Below are 24379 nucleotides of genomic sequence, written 5' to 3'. Positions count from 1 at the left end.
GTGTTCTAAAGATGAACAAAGGATTTAGAAACCAATCATTATATTAATAAATTACCATTAATAATAATTTAAAAACTTTTAATATTTGAATTTAAGAACATTTTCTGTACAATAAACAAGTTTGGTACTGCACTGAATCACTGCTTGATGTAAAATGAAGAGTCTTGAAACCAGTTGAGAACCAGTTATACAGAAGAGAAAGACTCATAAGCCCCTTTCACACTGCCATTCCGGCAAATACACGGGTAAAGTGTTCCGGCAATTGTTCCCGGGTCGCTAGATTTTGCACTTTCACACTGTCAGTGATTACCCGGGATATGTGCGTGCTTTCACACACAACCTGTAAAGATACCGTAACAACACGTGACATCAGGGCGTGACGTGTAATGTACGAGTCGAAAACGTTAGGCACGTTATACTTCCACTGAAGCAAGCAAACGATCTCGGCGTCAGCACGGAAAGTGAGGAACTAACTGATCTCTCCTTCATTACAGTTTGCACTTATTTTTTCGTCGGGAACGTTGATCTTCCTTCAACAGCCGGTAAAAGAGTCTCACGATAACGTGCATCATCACTTCGACACGGCATTAGTTCTGGCTTTTGTTCACACAGCGCCCATCGCAATTGAACCCGGCAATGTTACTAGGTCCTCCACCCGGGTTTAATCCCGGAATCAATCCCGGAATCAATCCCGGAACGTGGTTGCTTTCACACAGAAGCCGACCCGGCAATGTTCCGGCAATAAGCCGGGTCCGACGTGCAGTGTGAAAGGGGCTATAGAGAGTGAGAGGAAGGAACAGGGCCAGATGTTGCCCCTGGGGCTCACTTAGTGCTTCTATTTCATATGCATCCCCTGTGCCGGGGAGTAATTCCCCCTTGAAATATTCATGGGCAGCAGCAGAGGAGATGGTGGCGCAGCAGTGGAGGCAGCAGAAGTACGGCCTGTGGGGCTCACGGAAGTGTACAGGAACACGATTCTGTGGGCTACACACTCACACACTGCTCTCCTGCACCACTAGCCTGTGCGGGAAAGCTCTCCCACCGGAGACCTCCAAGAGCCTTTAGATCTCCTTCTGCCAGCTGTCTGCTCTTCCCTCAGCTCTGCTTTTACCTTTCTCTTTCTCGCTGTGTTTCATTTCGCACGTTCTTTAATGTTTGCTCTCTTTTACTTGCTCATTTTGGGGTGAATTCATGAAATAGCCTTTTAGCCAGATGCGCAATGTAGTCAAACATATTTTAAATGTCTTAAAGAGACAATTCAGGTGTCTGGTTCACAGTCTGAGTAAATAATGTAAGTTCATGGCAGTCTCCTGCATCCATCAAAATCTAACATTCAAAAACAAACCTAAAAACTGAGAATCATGTCATAGAAATTGTGTTTAGCAAATGAATCTTTTTTTTTTTTTTTTTGTAAAACGGATTATAAAATGAGACTGTGGATGTCATCAGTAGACAAAATTCATTGTTTATCCTTTCATTTACAGTATGTCTTCTGCTCTTTTATTTCTTTATATTAGCTCCTACCCATTATTCTTTACTTTCTGTCTCATCAGACTTCATCTCTAGCAATAAACACTGCCATTAGTGAGGTGTTCACAGTGTCATTCGTATTAAAAGCCTGAGGCACTCAATACTAGGCAGATTTAATGAGAGAATATATTTGAATTCTGTACTCCTATCTAGACCGATCGAGTCAGGCTCTTCTCCAGTGTATTGCTCACTAGAAATGGATTTTGACACACGTTTAAGATCTTTTTTAACCTCACCTCATCAAATACTGGCTTGTTGTTGTTGATGTCATTGATGCCAACGATGACCTGTGCGGAGCTGCTAAGGGGGAGTGGCCCACCGGCTGCATTGTCATCAGTCGCCGTGATGTTAAGGACATATTGAGGCCCGCGCAGTTTTGGAGGAGGACTACGCCGCAGTTTGATGATGCCTGTAAATAATTCAATAGAATGCTTTAGCTCATCTCACCGCCCTTTTAAAAGACACGTGCGCTTAACTGTATTGAATCTGCACTTGTATAATACAATGACATTTAAAAAAAAATTATTTGCAGATAATATAACATTACTTAAATAAAAGACCATAAGTTTCATTTTAAATCATTAATTTAATAATTTTTTGTCAAACTAAAGTACACTTTTGTGTGCGCTGACTAACATACTAAAGCCCATGCTTGATTCAGTATAAAAAATAAAGTTAAGATTCCAAATTTACTAAATAGCAACTTTATCATCACAAGTACATTATTACAAATATCATTAGAAATGACATTAAAGGATATTTTAGTTTATCGTTAAAGCTGGTCAGAGCATTCAGCATTACAAAAAAGATTTCTAAAGTTCAGTGGCTTTTAATCTAAAAGTAAATAATAAAACTGTAAATTTTCATTTAACTAAAATTAAGAAAAAAAATGAGTGCCCAAAAATATTACATTCAGTTCACACTAAAGTGTATTCTGTTAAAGGGTATCATTTCCATAATAAGTATTATTTCTGTATTGTTTTTTTTTTTAGGTTGCAAAAATGTACTTTGTTTTTCACAAGGGTGCACAACCAAAAAAATCACTGTCAAAATTGTTTATGAATACAAGCACTTTTTTACCCAAGGTGACAAGCTCTCAAAATGAAAACATTAATATCTGAAAAGAATGACAACCGCCTTTATGCATCATGCTTAACAACATCGTAAAATTTTCTTTTTATGGTTGCACATTCACCAAACAACTGAGGAGTATGGGGTTATGCACCAAAAAAAAGTGTTGCTGCATTTTTGAAGTGACAACTCCACGCAGCTTTTTTGAGTGCTGAAGCCACGGGCCATCTCTCTGTGCTGGCCTGTAATGGGTTAGGTGGTGGAACAGCCGTGCCGAGAGGCTGATAAGACAGGAGAGAGCTTTAGCATACTGCTTTTTCCAGCTCTTAGGCATAAAATGTGCTGGTAAACAAACGGAAAGCAAACACTGCAGACAAATGTAACCTTGAGATTGAAAGCAGGAAGGCAGGCATAAAAACAGACAAATATGCATTCACATACAAGTGCACACACACTAAAAAACAAGAGCTGTAGGCCAAAAACAACACAAGGGGTGTTTGCTTTTACAGCAAACGTGAGTTGAATGATGGATTAAAGCGCGTGCTGAGCAGACAGGAAGAGAAAACTTCTTTTTTGATGGCTTTGGATGTTCTTTTTAAAGACAGCATCCCCAAGGCCTTGTACTGGATGCCTGGACGCTGTTACCAGAGCAAGAGAGCTTTGAGTTTGCATCCCCCTTGACTCACCCTTCTGGTTGTCCAGCTCAAAATTGCTGTTTTCATTACCCCCAGTGATGGCATACGTTACGCCATCCCCGTCTGGGTCTTTGGCATGCACAATGGCCACTAGAGTCTCCGGGCCGGCGTCTTCTGAAAGAAAGGTTTTATATCTGCAGAAAGAGGGAGACAGAATGAGATAGACAGACAGATCAGGCTCAGAACATCACAGACCCACCATCTGCTTCCCCTACACGGCCTCTGAAGCGTATCCCAGGGCGCACACAAACAACCACGCGGTCCCTGCACTGAGAAGAACCAGAGCGAAACCTAACATAAACACACACACATACTGCAGCTCTAATTATGATACACCACCACCACCTCCTTTATGTGTCACCCAAACTTCTATCAAGGGAGATGATGTTCTCAAATAGAGCCTTATTTGTGTGTGTGTGTGTGTGTGTGTGTGTGTGTGTGTGTGTGTGTGTGTGTGTGTGTGTGTGTGTGTAGATGGCTCGCTTGCTTCAGTGTGACTGTTGTCTTTCTTCTGAATCAGACCACATGTCTGCCTCTCCTTCTGGCTACATTTAATAAATGCCTGGCGCACAGCTTTCGTGGGACCCTCTGCTTTCTTCTGCTCTGATGAAATCCCATTGTGACGAAGAATAAGTGTAAAACTGTTTATACTTAGGAACTCCAAAGAGATAGAGATACTTTATTTAAGTAGCTGTGAAATAAGTGGAATAATGTACAGACATCAATAAACACCAATTCTGAATCCAGTGGATCTTGTTGAATGAATGAATGAAATGAAAATCTGCTAAATTAAGTTAATATATATATATATATATATATATATATATATATATATATATATATATATATATATATATATATATATATATATATGAGTTGAATTTATTATGTGAGAAGAAAGTGATTTGAGAGATCATTTACACAGTTTTGTATTTATTATATGCAAACATAATTTCAATTTTTAAATGAAATTTAAATATATATAAAGTTTAAAATAGATTAATATAAGTTTATAAGGTAAACTAATAAATATATAAATAAATTAATAATAAATAAATAAACATAAAAAAAGGATGTGAGAAGAAATATTTGAAAAGATCAACGGTCAAATATATGGTTTAAGTAGTGATTATATGCAAATTTGATTGCAGATTGTTGATTCTGACCAATCAGAATCAAGTATTCCTGAACGTTTTGCAAAAAAAGAAAATGGAAAACATACAGAAAAGAGCCATACATTGTTTGTGAAAAGACAGGAGCTTCATCGTTGACGTTGGCCATGCGGATTCGGATGGAGGCTGTGCCTGTGCGAGGGGGCGTTCCCTTGTCCACGGCCACCACCGTGCACTCGTACATGTGGTTGGGTCTCTCATAGTCCAGCCTCTGCCTGGGGCTCACCACTCCCTGAGATGAGATGTCAAAGTTCACGCTTTGAATGAAGTAGGAAAGTTCTGCATTCAGCCCCGTATCACAGTCCCTTGCCAGAACTAGAAAGAGAGAGGGAGGGACAAAAGATCTGTGTTAAACTTCAGGTCACGTTGACTAAAGGCAACAGCTAGCAATAACATAGCAGTAAATCGTGGTGAAGGCAACCTTGTTGGAGATCTGCTCTGGGTCAGTCACTGAAAATAAATGCCAATTCTTAATCATCTCTTTGCTTTTCTCAGACAGCTGTGTTCTCATTAGGCCTGGAATGTTCTGATATGGGGGTATTCACTATCAATGACATGCTTTAATGTCACTATCACCACTTGCTTGTGGGGTTTTGAGGAAGGATTTGTGTGTGCGTGTGTATGCAAAACACTGTGTCTTAACATACATGTTTCAAGTGTCAAGTAATATGAAGTGACAAATTCAGCCACAAGATACTTAATGTTTAATTAAATCAGAATAAGAAAATAAGGAATTGCATTTTGCATTATAAAAAATGGGGGGAGCGGGAGGGTTATTATACTATATATATATATATATATATATATATATATATATATATATATATATATATATATATATATATATACATACATACATACATACACACACACACACACACACACACACACACACGCACACACACACGCACACACACACACACACACACACACACACAAACACACACACACCATCATCAGTATGTCTGAAATGACATGAAGAAACAGAACAAACTGAGAAAGACTAAATCCAGAAGAACTGTGGCAATGTGTCAAACATGCTTCAAGAAAGCTGCAAAGCTACAGTACTGTGCAACATTTTAGGCACATGTGTAAAAATGCTGTAAAGTGAGGATGCCATCAAAAATAATGTAATAATAATAATTTTATTAATTAACTTCTATTAACTTAACTAAATTAATTCAACATTTGGTGTGACCAATCTATGTGTTAAAAAAAAGCTTTTGTCCAAGATGCACTTGCCCATTGTTTTTCAGGTAGCTTTGCAGGTAGATTTCTTGAAGTGTCTTGGAGACATTGCCACAGTTATTCTGGATTTAGTCTGTCTTAGTTTGTTCTGTTTCTTCATGTCATTTCAGACAGACTGATGATGATGAGATCAGATCTCTGTGTGGAGCTCTGCCTGCTGTCGGACTCCTCGTGCAAAACAAAAATCTCACTGGATTATTACATTTAATGGCAAAAATAATGTTTGGAAATGTAAACTGATATTTACTACAGACACACTAAAGCAAAAAGATAGAAATAACTGACTTAAAACCATTTTTGTTGGTGAAAATATTAGTGGCCGAAGACTTTTTCACAGTACTGTATATAATGTATAATAATTTTTGATCAAATAAATGCAGCATTGGTAAGACACTTTGTTCGAAAAAAAAGTTTATATATATTTATATATATTTTAAAACAAATCACAAAACTCTGAATATCATATATATTTATCCAGTAAGAAAACAGTATGACACCGAAAACCATCTTGTTGGACATTTTGTGCTAAGTGCTTTTTAAATTGTGTACGTTGTCATATTAATAGAGACAATATTAATTGAAACTATGTAGCAGAGGCCAGTTCTATATTTGATCAATTTAAGTGCTCTTCTGTCACAGTGAAAAGCTGCTGTTGACTGAACCAGATCAAAAGTACGAGTGAAGGAAGGCTTTGCTGTCACTAGGCACACAGCCAAAGTCAGGGCCCTGTATCATTATACTGCAGGCAAGCTGTCATTATACCCAGTCGGCCAGCATACTCAATTACTACAGCCACATGACAGCTCCCCAATCTTCAAGGTAAATAGCTAGCACACATAGATGTAGTGATGTTCAGCAGAAACCTTCTTTCTCTCGCGGTTAAGCTGAGGACTTGTTGCAGTTGTTGGCAGCAGGTGGGTAAGGGTGGGTGTCAGTGCTCCACACAAGTATAAACAAGATTCGGAGCAGCCATGAATGCATGTGAAGTCATACGGCCAGGATTCAAACAGAAGGTTCATTAAAAATACAAGCCCTAATACAGTGTCTCTGAGGGCTACCTATTACCATATTTAATGCATGCGAGTAAGAGACCAGGGATAAATTAAACATACCAGTTAGGCGGCTTGGGGGAGAGAGAGAGAGATAGAGAAAGGCTGGTAGGAAGGTGTGCTAAGGTTGGGCGAGTTTTAAGTGTGCTGCTTCGCTGTGCACTAAATCCTCCCAGAGACGTTTTCCGTGTGATAATTGGAGCGCCTTCTGCACTTCTCTTCTTGCTAGGCCCTATTAAAAGCTGGCACCCAATTTACAGTCTAATCCCGTTTTAAGGTAAACAACAATAATAATCTCTCCCTTCTGCCAGGCTTCGCACAGTCAACGATTGCACCGTGTTTTTCTTTTCTTTTTTTTATACTCACAACAGAACACATTTGATAAGAAAATAACAGTCCCAGCTGGTGTTTGTGTGAACCTGCTGCTTTTGCATGTTGAAAGCGAGAGAAAGAAAGTGAGGGAGACAAAACAAGAAGAGAAGGAAGATGCAGAGACAGAAAAAGAAAGTTGTTGTGCGTACTGCACTAAAACAGGAGAGCCAACTGGAATCAGAGGCAGGAACCATTCTGTTTTCATATGGTGAACAGTGCTTGTTTTCACTGGGTGCAGCGATATGTAAACATAATGGAATTGCATAAATGCAGTTGGCATTCTACATTTGTGCATCTGCCACACAAAGCGTGTGGTCTGTCAGTTCTGACTCACTTCTGTTGCTTGTTGCTTTGCTTTTCTCTCTTTTCTGCTTCTTTTCATCAGTGTCGTAGGCTTGTGCATAACAAAGTCTAAATGAAGAATAGTTCATCACTGAGAATTCTGCGGAGAAGGTGAGGAGCTCTTTAAAAGGGTGGCCAGCACTGGGGCATCGTAGAGCTTTTCGATCTCTGTGCGATATGGACAAAAAACCCTATATTGATTTCTTTTATCAGTTTTGCGATATTGATTTTAATCACGATTTTGAAACACACAGACATGCTTTACAGTCATAAATGCATTCAGTAAGAATTTGAAACTTAATTTCTAAAGAAAACCAATTAAAGTAATTTGTCTGTAGTACAGACATAAGTCAAAATAAAAGTAAACGTGTGACAAAATGTCTATTTTTTTTCTCTTTGCAATGCATTGGTCATAGAGCTCATTGTAGTGGTGCCAGGTTCACACATACTTAGTCTGCAGTGCATATACAGTATGTGTATGTGGTGCAGAAGCAGCACAGTAGTACGAAAGCACATTAACATAATGCGTGAGCGCGAATCTCTCTGTTCGCACGCGGATTTCCTTTGCATCAAACCAGGCGCGCACACTCAGATACACGCTGCTCTCGCCTGGAGAGAGTGCGTGCACTTAAATGTGTCTCTCCTCTCTCTCAAACTGTTTCCTGAGCACTCACCACTCTCTCTGTTCTCAGGCGCTAGATATGAATTATTTTCACACCTTTCTATTTCTAACCTTTTGTGTTCACATCTTTTAATATGTGCAGTGTGAACATTATGAACCGTTAATATGGGCTCGGAAAAAACCTGGTCCTCGCGCTCCATTTATGCACTCTGCATTCTGATTGGTTCGGATAGCATACTACAGGAGTTTGGGGCTGTGGAAAATCGTGCTATAAAGTGATTTAGAAATCGCAAATGCTCAAATCGTGATTTATTAATGATTATGATTAATCGCACAGCCCTACACTGGATGAGAAGAAATTCCTTGCTGCTGAGCACAAAGCTTCTGTTTTATACTTAGATAACTATTAGATTGGAGAATGTTAATAAAAAAGGACACATGCATATACTAGTCTAACATGTACAGATCATTGCCAATTTTACTGAACAAGACCTTTGTGTATAAATTTAGCTTTTTTTCACATACATTTATGGTGTAGTTTTTCAGTGTTTTTTAGCATGTTGCTATGTGGTTGTTAGGCTGTTCAAAGAAGTCCAGCCACAAGTCTCTTTGATATTCTGATCTATAGATAGGCCTCCTTCTGTTGAAGTCTATGAAATTTTTACTAGAAACACAAATGTATCCATATGATACCATAATTCTTAGCCTTCAATATGAGAGATTTTGTAATTTATCAGCATCAGTCAATACTGGATAAATATTAGCATTAGATATTCAATACATGTTAAGATTACCTCTGTCATCCTAAAAGACTTAAAGTTGATCTTCAGATTAAAAACAGTTAAATATTATCTTTAGCAAATCTCAAAATGAATATTCATTTATCAAACTAATTATTGTCATATTTTATGCCTATTTATACACCTGGCTTTTAACTGATTTGAGTTTTTAGTGTTTTATTTTTAATTTTAAATGGTAAAATATACAAACACTATATATACAAATAGTAAAGTTTTATTTTATATAACCTAATTTTAAGCAGTACACCTCTCTTTTAACAAAAATTATAAAAAGTTTTGGTTACCTGCGCTTTTAATGGAAGAACAGAAACTTTTTATTAAAAAAAGTAGAGTTTTATTAAATATATCTTAAATGGTGTTTTGAAGATTTGGTACAATGTGAAAGTAAGTACATTTTTGGGAGAACTATGCCTTTAATAATGAGGTTTGTTCAAACACAAGTTATGAGCACCACTAATAGTGCCTGACTTAGCAAGCACCACTAATTAGGGCTTATGAATATTTATTCAGACAACTAATGCACTCAAAGCTTTTTCTGAAATGCAACACGACACCTCATTCTTATTTTTTTAAGCTTCTAAAACACATTCAATTAAAGCGATAAGACTTGGGTCGGCACAGAGAGATATACAGGTTCCTACCCATTAACGCTTGTACTTTAGAGAAGGAGGTCAGGCATGCCTTTTCTTCAGAGCTGCCTTTCTCTATCAGACATGATTATCTGAAGAAAATGGAGGGGGTCGTAGCCCTACACCTGGCCACATCCATTGCCACAGAGGAGATCTCACCTCTATTGCTGGGTCACAGTCTCCGACCTGTGTTTCTAGAACCCACAACGTCAGTAAAGACACAAAATGGTTTTACTAGTTTGACAGAGCTAGTCGGGAGGATGAGAAATTGGAAAAGAGAGGAAGACGGGGGCAGAAAAGCTTCTCTGCCTGGAAACCACTGAGCTGGCTTTGATTACAATCCATTTACCACCCAGAAAGCGATGCCATAATGAATTATTTCATAATTACAGGACTGAGTTGAAGAGACACTCACCCCCGCAGAGCAAACGGCAACTGCACCTGCCTCAAGAGTGGGACTGCCAGGGGAAGAACACAGACAGAGAGAAAGAAAGAGAGACGGACACAAAGATAAATCGAGAAACAGACACTCACCCTGCAGTAAGGATGTGCCAGTAGGGGTGGTCTCAGGGACATTGTCTCGACTGTAAATGGAGTGCATAAATTCTGGTGTGCAGTCATTCTCATCTATGATGTGAACCAGCACCTGCATAAGTAAGAGAATGAGACCAAGAAAGAAACATTATTATGTGGACAAGTATTAAAACATGAACAGTTAGTCCCCAAATAAAGTCAACTCCCAAACACCTTCATCACTTCATAGTCTATGGATTTTAACCAGGTCTATAAAGCATCAAAATGTACTAGTGACGGCATTAACCATCATTTTTTGTGTGTGTGTCTTTTACAGAATTATAAGAACATTGGACAAATGGACAAATAAAAATACTTTCCATAACGTTGACAGATAAAAAAACTAAAAACAATTAAAAACATTATTTGTTTGATTGTGTTAAATATACTTAAGGAATATTCAAATAAATAAAGGACGCTAAGAGGCATTAGAATTGAAGAGAAAGGAAGTAAAACAAGAGTTTTAAAGTGCAGAGAATATAAACGAGAGAAACAAAGTGTGAACACATTTACCATTGTTCTGCCAAATTTTGTGCACAAATGTCTGTTTTTCACATAAATATTTGCTGCAGTGACCGACAGTTTGAAAGTGGCTTCAGGGTGAACAGAGCTTCATACATTACTACGCTATTTCCAGTGGAATTTCAATGAAATTTCATTAATGAGAACACTAAAATAGCTCTTGCCACAGAACTTCTTGTTATGCTGGACTCAAAATGCCAAACAGAACAATACTGCAAGATTAAAACAGAACAAGACAGAATATTTGCAAACCAGTTCCTCTTCAGGAACTCGAGCTGCGTCAAAAGCGCTTTGGGGAACGCGCCCAGCGTGCGCGACTCTGAATATCGTGTGAAATCAGACCAATGGAAGAGCGTGACGTCACCGGCGGAGTGACGTAAGCGACCAGGAAGCTATAAAAGCACGTGCCACGCAGCTGGCGTCAGCTTCGCGTCTCTCAGCAAGCGCTCTGTGTGTGATTGTCAAACTGTTTGTCTGTGAGTCTTATTTACTGTTGTCTGTCCAGTTTAAGAGCTCCTAGACAATGCCCAAAAGCAAGGCGAAAGTTAAGCATTCTGGCGATTCCAAATCGCGTTTTAGGCTGTGTGTTCCTCCCTGCCCGAGATATATAACGGGTGGGGATACACACAACCTTTGCGTGGTTTGCCTGGGTTCGAAGCACGCCGAGTCGGCTCTCGAGGGGGCCGACTGCCCGCACTGTTTGCGGATGTCGGTGCGTATGCTTCGTTCCCGGAGGGCCCTCTTCGAGGAGGGGGCCTTCGCCAGCGTTCCCCGCGGTGCTGGTCCCGCTTCTGCTGAGGCAGAACGGCGGCTGCACTCGTGGGGTTCGCAAGTGGATCTGGTGGAGGGAATGGAGACGGGCCAGTCCCTATCTCCTTCCACTTCTGCCAGATCCGGCACCCAATCCCTAGAGTCGGAAGCACGCTCAGCGGTTCCTTCCACTCAGGGAGAGGGGTCGACGCTTCGCCTCTCTTCCTCCGAGGAGGAAGTTGATGTGGAGTCGCTCGACAGGGATTCGCCACCCCACTCGCCGCAGTATGAGGAGCTCTTGGAGGTGGTTACTCGCGCGGTGGCCAAGCTAAACATCGATTGGCCCACCGAGAAAGCAGCTGAACCGCAGAGAAGCAAGCTTGATGAACGCTTCCTGCGCGCGAGTCAGCCACCTCCCAGCCGGGGCCTGCCATTCTTTCCCGACCTGACCGATGAGATCTCCAGGTCGTGGAAACGCCCATTCTCGGCCCGCCTCTACATCCCCTTGTCAGACTACTACAGGAGCGTAGTGGGGATGGGAGAGCGCGGTTATAGAGCGATGCCCCGGGTGGAACAGACGCTCGCGAGCTATCTGTCCCCCGGTGCGGCGTCGTCTCTAAAGGCCCCGGCATTGCCCTCAAAGCCACTAAGAACAACTTCGGCTTTGGTGGGCAAAGGGTATGCGGCAGCAGGTCAGGCTGGTGCGTGTCTGCACACCATGGCGGTGTTACAGGCGTACCAAGCCGATCTGCTCAAGGAGCTAGATGAGGGAGAGGAGATCAAGTCCCATGATATCTCTGAGCTAAGAAGGACCGCTGATCTCTCCCTCCGCGCCACCAAGGAGACCGCTCGAGCGATTGGGCGGTCCATGGCAGCTATGGTGGCCGCGGAGAGGCACTTATGGTTGACCCTGTCTGATATGAAAGAGCGGGACAGGGTCTGCCTCATGGACGCCCCGATCCAGCCGACTGGCCTGTTCGGCGACGCAGTCAATTCTGTCGTCGACAGGTTTCAGGAGGCCCGCAAGCAAGCGGCGGCGTTCCATAAGTTCCTCCCTCGTCGCTCCCTCGGGGCATCTGGGCGGGAGATGCCCCAGCCGCTCCCTAGCTCCTCGTACCGCGAGGCTCAGAAGCATAGCGTCGCCTCTCGTGCTCCTCCGCGTCGGGAACGAGAGTCTCGACGAAGCTCTCGGCCGAGGACTTCCCAGCCCAAACAAGATCTCAGGGCGGTTATTGAAGCTAAGAAGTCCTCGGCCAAGAAACCCTGACGCCAACAACCCAGGGTTTCAGAGGGCAGCCTCTGCTGGGGTAGAGCGGTACACACCGCAGTACACGGTGCCCGTCTCCCCTCAGCGCCCTCTGGGGGCCGGTCTGCTAACCCTGCCAGTGATCCAGGGCGCAGCAGGTCCCAGCGAGCATCGCTCTCAGTATCTTCCGCCCGTGCGCGTAGCGGGGCTGAGACGCTCGCCGCCCCTGCGGGGGCCTCTTACACCAGAGATCAGTCTCGAGAGACTGATTCCCTTAGTAGATTATTTAGCAGCGTGGAAACTACTGCCAAATGTATCTCGATGGGTCCTGCACACAGTAGAAAAAGGCTACCGCATTCAGTTCGGCTCCGTGCCGCCAGTATTCAACGGGGTCGTTCAGACAGTAGTCGGCCTCAGGCAGGGTCTGGTTATGGAACAGGAGGTGAAAACCCTATTAGAGAAGGAGGCCATCGAGGTGGTCCCTCCTCAAGACAGGGAGTCCGGATTTTACAGCCGGTATTTCATAGTTCCCAAGAAGGATGGGGGGCTGCGTCCGATTATAGACTTGAGGGTCTTAAATCGTTCAGTTATGAGACTAAAATTCAGAATGCTCACAATCAAGCAAGTTGTAGCACAGATCAGGTCCCAGGACTGGTTTGTCACGATAGATCTCAAAGACGCATATTTTCATATATCCATCCTTCCACATCACAGGAAGTTTCTGAGGTTCGCTTTCGGGGGCGAAGCTTACCAATATCGAGTACTTCCCTTCGGCCTTGCACTCTCACCCCGCACGTTCACAAAATGTGTAGACGCGGCTCTGGTCCCCCTGCGCATGCAGGGCATCCGCATTCTCAACTATATCGACGATTGGTTGATCTTAGCTCAGTCAGAGCAGGCTGCGGTTCGGCATCGAGATGTCGTCCTCGCACATATGGGGGAGCTGGGTTTGAGACTGAATGCCAAGGAGAGTGTACTTTCTCCGGTTCAGAGAACCATCTATCTAGGCGTAGTATGGGATTCGACCACGATGCAGGCACGATTGTCCCCTGCTCGTATCGAGTCGATCCGCATCTCAGTCGAGAGAGTCAAACAAGGCCAGTCACTCACTGCCAAACAATTTCAGAGATTGTTGGGTCTGATGGCAGCTGCGTCCAACGTGATACCTCTTGGCCTGCTGTACATGAGGCCCCTGCAGTGGTGGCTCAAGACCAAGGGATTTTCCCCAAAGGGCAATCTACTTCGCACTATCAAGGTCACGCGGCGCTGCCTACATGCCTTAGATGTATGGAAGAAACCTTGGTTCTTGAAACAGGGCCCGGTGCTGGAAGCTCTTTGTCGCCGTGAAACGCTAGCGACAGATGCATCCCTCACTGGTTGGGGTGCAGTCATGAGTGGCCACCCTGCCCGTGGTCTGTGGAGCGATCGCCATCGAACATGGCATATCAATTGTCTAGAAATGCTAGCAGTTTTTCGTGCACTGAAGCACTTCCTCCCAGACCTAAGGGGTCACCATGTGTTGGTGCGCACCGACAACACATCGGTGGTCTCCTATATCAACCACCAGGGAGGTCTGCGTTCGTGCCCTTTGTACAAGCTGGCGCACCAGATCCTGGTGTGGTCCCAGAGCAAACTCCTCTCACTAAGAGCAGTATATATTCCTGGGAAACAAAATGTGGGAGCAGACATACTGTCGAGGCAGGGGCCGAGGCCCGGGGAGTGGAAACTTCACCCACAAGTAGTGAAGCAGATTTGGAGAATATTTGGCAGGGCTCAAGTAGACCTATTTGCATCTCAAGAGACGTCTCAATGCCCCCTTTGGTTCTCTCTAGTTCATCCAGCTCCTCTGGGACTGGACGCTATGGTACAGACCTGGCCGAGGCTTCGTCTGTACGCATTTCCCCCTATTGCTCTGCTCCCGGGAGTTCTGGCGAGAGTGCGCCGGGACAGGGTCCGTCTGTTGTTAGTAGCCCCGTTCTGGCCGGGCCGAGTATGGTTCTCAGATCTAGTCTCGCTCCTCGACGGCTCTCCGTGGGAGATACCGATCAGGACAGACCTCCTCTCGCAGGCGCAGGGTACGATAATTCACCCTCGCCCGGAGTTGTGGAAGCTGTGGGTGTGGCCCCTGAGGGGGCACAACTTTTAGCAGCCGGTCTCTCAACCGAGGTTGTCGAGACCCTTCTCCAATCCAGAGCTCCCTCAACGAGGAAACTGTACGCCCTGAGGTGGAAACTCTTCACCTCATGGTGCGGAGACCGCCAGCTAGACCCAGCAAACTGCCCGATTGGTACAGTTCTGGAGTTTCTACAGGCTAGGCTCTCTGCAGGGTTGACCCACTCCACGCTGAAGGTTTACGTGGCGGCTATTGCGGCCTACCACGCCCTTCTCGATGGCCAGTCTTTGGGAAGACACCCCTTAGTTACACGTTTCCTCCGCGGTGCGCTGAGGCTGAAACCTCCAGTACGGTCCCGTATTCCCCCGTGGGACCTGGTGGTGGTGTTAGAGGCAATGTGCAGACCCCCATTTGAACCTATTCAAGATATCTCAGGCAGACACCTTACACTTAAAACCTCCTTTCTGTTGGCTATCACCTCTCTGCGGAGAGTAGGAGACCTTCAGGCCCTCTCTGTGGCCCCTACTTATCTTGAATTTGCACCAGGCATGACTAAAGCGTTCATATACCCTCGAGCGGGATATGTTCCTAAGGTTCCCTCTGTTACACCACAACCTGTCGTACTGCAGGCCTTCTGTCCTATCTTTCGGGAGCCCGACCAGGCGAAGCTAAATTGTATGTGTCCAGTTAGAGCGCTGGACGCATACGTCCACAGAGCTGCCCTGTGGAGAAAGACCGATCAATTGCTTGTATGCTACGGTCCCCCCAAGAGGGGTTTTCCTGCTTCTAAGCAGACTATCAGTCGTTGGATAGTCGAGGCTATCAACGCTTCCTATGAGTCCTCTGGTCGTCCCCCGCTGTCGGGAGCCAAGGCTCACTCTACCCGGGGTATGGCGGCCTCCAAGGCCTTCTTAGCAGGTGTGTCCATGCTGGACATCTGCAACGCTGCGGGATGGTCCACGCCCTCCACGTTTGTCAGATTCTATGGCCTAGACATGCCAGTCACTCCAGGCGCTTCAGTCCTCCTGACCTAAGCTGTGCTCTTCGGATACACACTAGGCAGGGGTTTGGTAGTCTGGCGGCGTTGGTACTCGTTCCCCAAAGCGCTTTTGACGCAGCTCGAGTTCCTGAAGAGGAACGTCTCTAGGTTACGTATGTAACCCTAGTTCCTCGAGGGAACGAGACGCTGCGTCTCGGAGCTATACCCCCCGGCACCCCTGCCGGCGCTTGCTGGTACTCGAAGCTGACGCCAGCTGCGTGGCACGTGCTTTTATAGCTTCCTGGTCGCTTACGTACCTCCGCCGGTGACGTCACGCTCTTCCATTGGTCTGATTTCACACGATATTCAGAGTCGCGCACGCTGGGCGCGTTCCCCAAAGCGCTTTTGACGCAGCGTCTCGTTCCCTCGAGGAACTAGGGTTACATACGTAACCTAGAGACGTTCATCAGGGTGATGTATAATGATTATTCATATCACAACCTCTGTGCACATACTCTCCTTACTGACCTTCAAGGCAAATTTCTTATGGCTCTATAACGTTTACAAACACGCCAATATTTACAGAATTGTGAGAGTAAGTGAGCTTCAAACAATTATTATTCCTCACTTTATTGATTGGTTTGCAAACTTTTTGATTGTTTTTTGTCTACTTTATTCTTAAAATTCAGTTATTTGGTCAACCAGCTCCTTCAGAAAGATGGTTGACCTCAATATTTGCATGGAAGGTAATCTTTAAAACAGGGATAAACCCCTGCATGAGCATGGACAAATTTCATGTCCTGAGTCACTTGGCTCTCTGGAGGCTTTTGGTTAAGAACAGAGAACAGGAGTAAAATTAAAAGAAGAGACTGAAGCAGAACAGAACAGCTGTGGTAGAAGCCACTGAATGCAAATGGCTCTACCACCCCACAAACAGACACATAAACCCCAGTCAAACTCAGTTTGTAGGCTTTGATGAAGCAGATCTCAGCTGAAGCTCAGATGATAGCTTATGGAAGGGCTGTATCTAAATTCAGGCTTCTCTCTGTGCAGCGATTTGTGAGAAATCAGACAGAATACTGGCACAGGATTTGACTTTGACCGAACAGAGGCAGAGGAAAAGCAGGGTTACGTGTTCTCAGTGGGAGCGTTAGTCATGGTGAGGCTGAGTCCTGCAGAACTGCTTATCTCAGAGGAACAGCACTGCCAAGAGGGAGAAGTTCCTTACATGTAACACACACGGCACCATAGCGGACCATACAGCTCTGAAACCGTCATGCCAGGACCTTAAAACCGATGTTGCTCTGCATTAAGGGTTTCTTTTTCTCACCAATTGTCCCTCAGGAATCTGCCCTATGAAAGAGGATGTTCTGTGTTTGTTTCATAGCTGTTGGAAATTGAATATGGCAGTAATGAGTCTGACGTCTGCTGCTGGAGGAGAATCACTGCTAATAACAACAACGACGGGGGTCTAAAAGAGATGAAGAGTCTTAATGTAGAGCTTTATGAAATCATTTTTCACATGCTAAGAGGACAGACGCTCATTCTTCGCTTCTTTTTTTCTTCTCAGCTTGCCTTGTTTAGTCTCTTCTTTTCTCATTTGGTCTCATTTCTTCTTTTCATCTATTATCATTTTGTCTCTTCTAGCCTTATCTCTTTCGTTCTCTTCTATATCCTCATCTCTACTCATTACCTGTCTTCTCATCTCATCTCTTTTGGTCTCATATTGTCTCATTTTACCTTTTCTAGTGTCTTTTCCTGCTGTCTCATCTCAACACATTTAGTCTTTTCTCGTCTCATCTCATTTAGTGTCTCGTCTTATCCCTCTTGTCTCATTACATAGTTTTTTTTTGTCTTATCTTCTCTCCTCTCTTCTAGTCTTACCTTTGTCTCCTATTGTCTTATAAGCTTTGACATTTCTATATAATAAGTTTTCATCTGGTTTCATTATATCTTTTGAGGGTCTCTTTTAGCTTGTTTTGTCTCAGATGATCTTCTCTCTTGTTGCATCTCAACTCATCTCATCTCACCACTCTCTTGGTTTATGCTAAGCAGGTTGCTTGGGTTCACCAGCAGCATATAAGACAGAGTTTTCCTCTGGTTTTTGGTTTGTTTTGTCTCAACTGATCTCCTCTTTGCTGCATCTCATCTCATCTCATCACTTTTTATTTTCTAGTCTCGTCTGTTTTTCTAATCTCTTCTCTGTTTATTTAGTCTTGTCCAATCTAGTCTCTTCTGGCCTTGTCTCTTATCTTCTCCCCTTCTCTCATTTTGCTTCATCTCATCTCTGTTCTAGCCTGTCCTACTCATGGAGTCGTCTTCACAGATGGTGTAATCATTTGGCAAGGGGCAGTGACTCCGACAAATATCCAAAATGTGCACATGTGTGTGTGACTGGTGCTGGCGGAGACACACAGTTCCACATCACTGTGTCTCAGCCAAGTCCACCAAGAGGACTCAATTATTGTGGAGGAACTTCTGCCAAACAACAACATGGAACAACAACACGCAACACGCACACACAAATTGATATATATTTTTGAGCAACTAATATTGGCAACAGCAACACAATTGGTAAAATACATCAATCATCTGTCATATTTCTTTGCCTTTGTCGCTTCACTTCATCTTACACATAAAGACACATGCACCGCTACAGTAAGTCTCATAAGTGGTAACAGCCACAGTTGGCGTGTTTGATGGCCTCAGCGTCACACACAATCTCTCATTAGAGCATTTCTGCTGATATGTGCTTGCTTTTGTTTGAGCTTGCACATGCTTTTATGCATTTGTGTGCATGTTATTGTGTGTATCAAAGCATATCCACCTTTACCTCTGAAAGAACCAGATGTGTCATGAAATCATACAAGGCCTCAATGTGAAGAATGACTGACAGCCACACATACAGCATATTAATGTCAGGCTTAAGATGGTTTTTCTATTCAGGCATGTGAGTAAAGTGGAAAAAGAATCAAAGTGATTGAAGACCAAGGAAAGACTCTGTTTAGATAAACATGTGCTTACCTCTGCCATGTTGCTCAGTCCTGTACCTGGTTCGGAAACTCGGACTTGCAGGTGATGGAGATGTTGTCCACTCTCAAAGTCCACAGTGCGTGTCAGGCTGAGTGCACCACTCTCTTGGTTTATGCTAAACAGGTTGCTTGGGTTCACCAGCAGCATATAAGACAGAGTCTTCCTCTGGAAAGAGACAGCCTGGACCACCGCTACCCTACAGACACATCAAGGAAATTTGTATGCTTTTGTATGCATCAAGGCAACTTACAATATTGTAGAAAATGACTAATGTCTTTACAGTTAAAAATGGGAAATAATGCATGTCTGAGATATCTCAGTTGTTCTTTGTGGCTTGCGTCCCATGTCATCTCCCCCTTCCACACTCTAACTTTAATATGTCTCTCTTTTTAATATGTCTCTCTGTCCATGATTAGCTGTCCTCTCCTCCTTCACACAGATTATTATGCTCAGTTCTGTGCCAGTGCCTGAAGCGGGAAGTTCAGACTCTGCTCTGCATGCTTATCCAGAAGTTCCTTTAATAAATATTTGAATTTGAACTCGCTTTCAAACATAAGAGCCTGGGGACAAAATGATGCATCTGTGTTCCCCCTCTCTGCCACAACCTCTTCTATTCACTCTGACCCCCCTCTCTCAACCTCCGCTATCCCTCCGGGTGAATTGTTTCATGCAACAGATGACACACAAAGCTTTAGAGCTGGCCATGTTCACACAATCCTTCTCTTACACTCTAATGAGCAGCAAATTCTGAATCTTTTTACATACTGACACACACAAACACAGCCACTAAAACACAGCTTCCTGTACTCACGCTTGGCCCACGCCGGTGCTCTCTGGGATGTAAATGGTATAGGTGGTGTTGGTGAACTGAGGGGGCCGGAAGCCAGCTAGTATGAAGACAGAGGCATGCGGACCCCTCCTGCCCTGTGAGTCCACAGCCTGGACGGTCAGTGTGTACTCCTTACTGGGGGTCAGAGGTCGCCCTGTGGTCTTCACTTCTCCTGTTGCTCTGTCCACTTCAAATGAATCTTCTCCACCTGTCACAAAATACACACCCAATTAATGTAGCAAATTAAATAAAATAATACAAATACAATCTGCAATATTTATAAAATATCTTTTAAAATTAAGATAAAAAAAAATTAAGGTTTCTATAATGTTTTTGTAATCTATATTTTTAAGATATATTATTTTTAAATGATATTTATAAATGATATTGTGACCAGTGTTGTTATTGTTAACTAAAACTAAAGCTAAAACCAAGACTACTAAAAATACATTTCAGTATTTGAAATGAAGCTAAAAATAATAACAATAAAAGAAAATAAGGCAAATACTTAAAAATATACATGTTTTTATATACATATTAAAATATAGACTTCTAAAATGTTATTTTGTAATCTGTATTTTTATTATTTATTATTTTCCAAATTACATTTACATTTTTGTCATTTGAAATGAAGATGAAATAAAAAAATGCAAATAAAAATAAATAGATTATTAGATAAAAAGTGTAATCTTGAACTCAAAAATGTTCAATAAATTAATTTGTAGAACTGAATTTAACAATCAAAAATTTAATAAAAAATTTAAAATAAAAAAATAAAATAAAACCTAATTCAAGATATGAATATATACATTAATAGTAAATAAAATAATACTAAAATAACAAGTATGGTAAGCAGAAACTAACTAATATGATTTCCTTATATAATATTTTAACCAGTATATTAAGACACATTTTACTGTATAAGGACATGAAAATGTATTGTAAAGGAACAACCTGCCTTTAAAATAACTTTAATAAATTATGACTTGTGGCATGTTACCAATTTGCAAACATCTCCTAAAAACTGATGTGGCACTTGTTTATAATCACATATTAAAAGAAAAACTCATGTAAAGTTCAGCTTAAAGTGCAAGAGCATTACAGAGACAAAGTCACAAAAGCCTTTGAGTCTTTTTACACACATTAAGTGTGAGGGACCCTTCTGCCAGCTGTGGTTCAGTGCATCTGTGTGTGTGTGAGGAGCAATGTGCTCCCCTCCGTTCCTCCTTCAGGACAATAGCAAGACAAGAGCTCATTTTAACTGCTGTCCCCTGGAGCATGTCGTTATTTGGGAGCCGAGGAAGAGGAGGTGGATGAAGAACACAGCTGCTGAGGCGGAGCAGATCTCCCAGCTGTACCCGCCTCACCTTGGCCTTTCTGCAGCTGCTCGAATGCTCATCTGCCACGAGCAGAGGTTCTGATCCACAATCATACTCGATTCTGTTCTTACAAGCTCTCTCCAAAAAAACTTGTTAATTGTGTGAAATGAATCTTATTCCTATTATGTAAATTTTGCATCTTATTCTGGCTAAGCATTGACCTCTTAGACAGGAAAAAGCTGAGCAACCTCCAATTACTGTTTGATGTTTTGTTTAGGGACGAGTAACTCTAAGAACATTTACATGCTACTAAACAAATGGAAAAATGTTATGATCTAACGGACAACATATCATATCAATGTTATATTTGCGTACATATACATTCGAAACTTTGGGGTTGAGATTTTTTAATGTTTCGGGAAAAAAGTGTCTTATGCTCAAAAAGGCTGCATTTGATTGATGTAAAATACAGTAATATTGTGAAATATTATTATTAAAAAAACTACTTTCAATTTTAATATTTTTTAAAATATAATCTATTCTTGTGATGACAAAACTGAATTTTCAGTCTCCAGCAGCACAAGATCCTCCAGAAATTATTCTAATATGCTGTTTTGGTGCTCAAAAACATTTCTTCTTCTTCTTAACATTGAAAACAGTTGTGAAAACTGTGATACATTTTTTTTCAGGATTTTTGATAAATACAAAGTTTAAAAAGAACAGCATTTATTTGGAACAAATCTTTTCTAAATTTGTTAATGTCATTAATGTAATTTTTATCAATGTGATGCAATTAATTATTTATCATGCATTTATTTGCATAATTAATTTTGATAGGTTTGTTTGTATAAGTTTGTATCTAGTTTGTATCTATTTTAACAACTATATCTGCCTATACTACAAAAATGGTAGATTAGTCATGTCTAAAGGATGCTGTAAAGCACAACATACAGAAGTACCTGCAATCCTTACGCTGTGAAAATATTCAGAATATAACATGGCCTTGATTTTGTTATGAAAAATTTTTCATTAAAATATTATTAAGCAATTTCATTAAGTGCTACTGTGCAACACAACATGGCTGGAATTCCATACTGACCAATCAGTAAACAATCCTTTTTATAATATCAAAATCAAGGTCTAAAATCTATGCTTCTCTAAAACATTAACACTTTTGTCCTACAAGGACTAGTCATCCATTCTGTAAGTGCAAATCTAGTCTAACTGACAATGAATGACATTCACCTTAAAGACAGATCAAATACTAGGAGAAAGAGCACTATAGGCAACGCCACCGATTCACAGAGTTTATAAACATCTGAGTGTAATACCACTGGAGACAGAATATTTATAGCAAAGTTTAAATCCTTATGGACCAGAGAAGTAATTTTGTAATGTCACAACGTATCAGATGATGAATGACTAACCATTATGAGAGGTTATGATGTTTCTGAAGATGTCCTGGAGGTACAATAAAACTAGTACAGCACACCTATCCCAACGCACACAGACACTAACACATACATGGGCAGATCAGAGCTGTACGTTTAGATATTGTTTAGTCTGTTTGCTTCTGATTAATTAGACAGAATTCTAATAATGCCTCAGATTCACCTTTGCTGCTCTCTGTGCAATCAATTAAATCACTCAGAGTGAACAACTATGGAAATGGCAAGAATTGCATTAGTGGCTTAGCATATTATGCCATTTCTATTACATTGTACAGTAATTAACTGGCTGGGTGGGGCGGGGGGGCTGATGTTTCCTACCAGTCTTTGAATTGATCTCAAACCTGAGCTTCAAGTTTCAAATTTCAAGGGTTTAAAATTATTGATCATATAATGTGTGTCTGCATGTGAGACATCAGTCTAATTCCCTTTCCATCTAAAGTGGGCCAGCGTTTTAACTTGCAGAGTGATTGTATTGACAGTTTTACGATTATCAAATAGTCCACCAATCAAACCCACCATCAACTAAAAGGAAGTTAGCAGTTCCCAAAGAGCTATCACCACTTCGGGCCAAGAGCTTGTAGACCACAGAGCCAGCACCAGTGTCAGGACCGACAGCTGCCAGGTAGGGGTAGGGGAACATTGCCCACTGCACATCTGACAGGTTGGGGAGGGTCAGTGTCAGCCAGCAAAGGTACCATTCATCACCTACAGAGAGAGAAACAGACAAATATGATTTTAATTTATCACATACCAAAAGCACTTCGTTCACTTGTTTATTTTGGGATACTGTAGACGTTTGCATTTTTATTGTGCATTTTATGCATTACAATATGTAAAATAACAATGGAAGTCTACAAAAAAAAAAAGTTGATTTAATTATTAAAATATATCAGGACAAAATATCAAATTAAATGAAGATTCACAATATGTATGTTTTATGCATTACAAAACAGAATATAGCAATGTAAGTCCACCTACACTGTAAAAAATTTCTGTAAATTTACAGCATATTAACAGCGTAAATATACAGTACTGAACTGTTTTCTAAAATTACGGTGTCTTACCGTAAATGCACACGTGATCGGTGGGAGAGGGGGAACCAAAGGCTAGCCGACACATGGTGGAGCATGGTTTCAGTCAAAGTTTTATGGATTCCATCTCAAGTTGAGGCTCATTTACAGGTAAGCAGATCAAAGTCTGAATACATTTTTATCTTAAACTGCAGCGTTTTTTTAATGTGGGAACAATATTTTAATTTACCTTTGACAAATCTTGCCAAGACGGTGAACTAGCATGTATGCAATTTTTACAAATTTCTCCTGAAAGTTAAGTGTGTATGAGTGTGTTTGTGAAGGATTTGCATCGTTTTTTTTCTTTCCTGGTGTAAACTCCTGTACATGTTAAACTTGTAAATAGTTAAATATAAAATACTTGCGTTCGCTGATTATTTAATTGGATATGAATTGAACATATTTGGCAACGGTAGAAGATGAGCACGTGATCGGTGGGGGAGGGGAGCAACGGTTAGCGTCTGATACCAGAGAAAAGCATCATCAGTCTCTGTGAATAAAACGGATATTATCTCAAATATAATCTCTATTACAGACTGCAGATAACGAGGATATGAAGTAAGTGTGTTTTCCTGATTTTCTGAAACACTTATTTGCACAATTATATTTACATTTTGCATTGGCGCCAACCCAGTGTAGTTTAAAATGGAGGATTTGTTTTATTTGCATTAATGTTGCTAAGTTAGGTGCGTATAAAGTTGGTAACTATATTATCCTTATATGTTGGGAAATCGAAAATAGGCCTGTAAACTTAATTTTACTTAGGAAGCATAAACTCATCGCCTTTTGCATGAGCACTTGACTGGATAGATGGAAAGAGTAGCGTTAACGTTATGGTGAGAAACATTTGTTTTCACACACATTAGTCTTTCAATATAAGTCGTATCTAAAACTAGTTAGAGTGTAATCTAAATAACTTATTGTTAATAAAGTGGGCTTTGTATGTGAGCACATTTGAATTTTA

At 41.7% G+C, this 24379-nt stretch overlaps 1 protein-coding gene across 1 annotated transcript in view; it reads right to left on the bottom strand.

Annotated features, from left to right (window-relative positions):
- LOC113059300 (neural-cadherin-like) overlaps positions 1-23147 on the bottom strand; it is a 57973-nt gene extending 34826 nt beyond the window's left edge. The window contains exons 1-7 of the mRNA XM_026227688.1: positions 22862-23147; positions 19558-19783; positions 18738-18942; positions 10065-10176; positions 4534-4783; positions 3288-3430; positions 1767-1939 (exon numbers count right to left, since the gene is read on the bottom strand). Coding sequence (XP_026083473.1) covers positions 1767-1939; positions 3288-3430; positions 4534-4783; positions 10065-10176; positions 18738-18942; positions 19558-19783; positions 22862-23147 — 1395 coding nt within the window. The remainder of the gene's footprint in view (positions 1-1766; positions 1940-3287; positions 3431-4533; positions 4784-10064; positions 10177-18737; positions 18943-19557; positions 19784-22861) is intronic.
- Positions 23148-24379: the final 1232 nt, after the last annotated feature.

The sequence above is a fragment of the Carassius auratus genome, chromosome 41 (assembly GCF_003368295.1).
Source record: "Carassius auratus strain Wakin chromosome 41, ASM336829v1, whole genome shotgun sequence".
Classification (NCBI taxonomy): domain Eukaryota; kingdom Metazoa; phylum Chordata; class Actinopteri; order Cypriniformes; family Cyprinidae; genus Carassius; species Carassius auratus.
The sequence above is the reverse complement of the archived record's forward strand: the minus strand, read 5'-3'. Positions and strand labels throughout refer to the sequence as shown.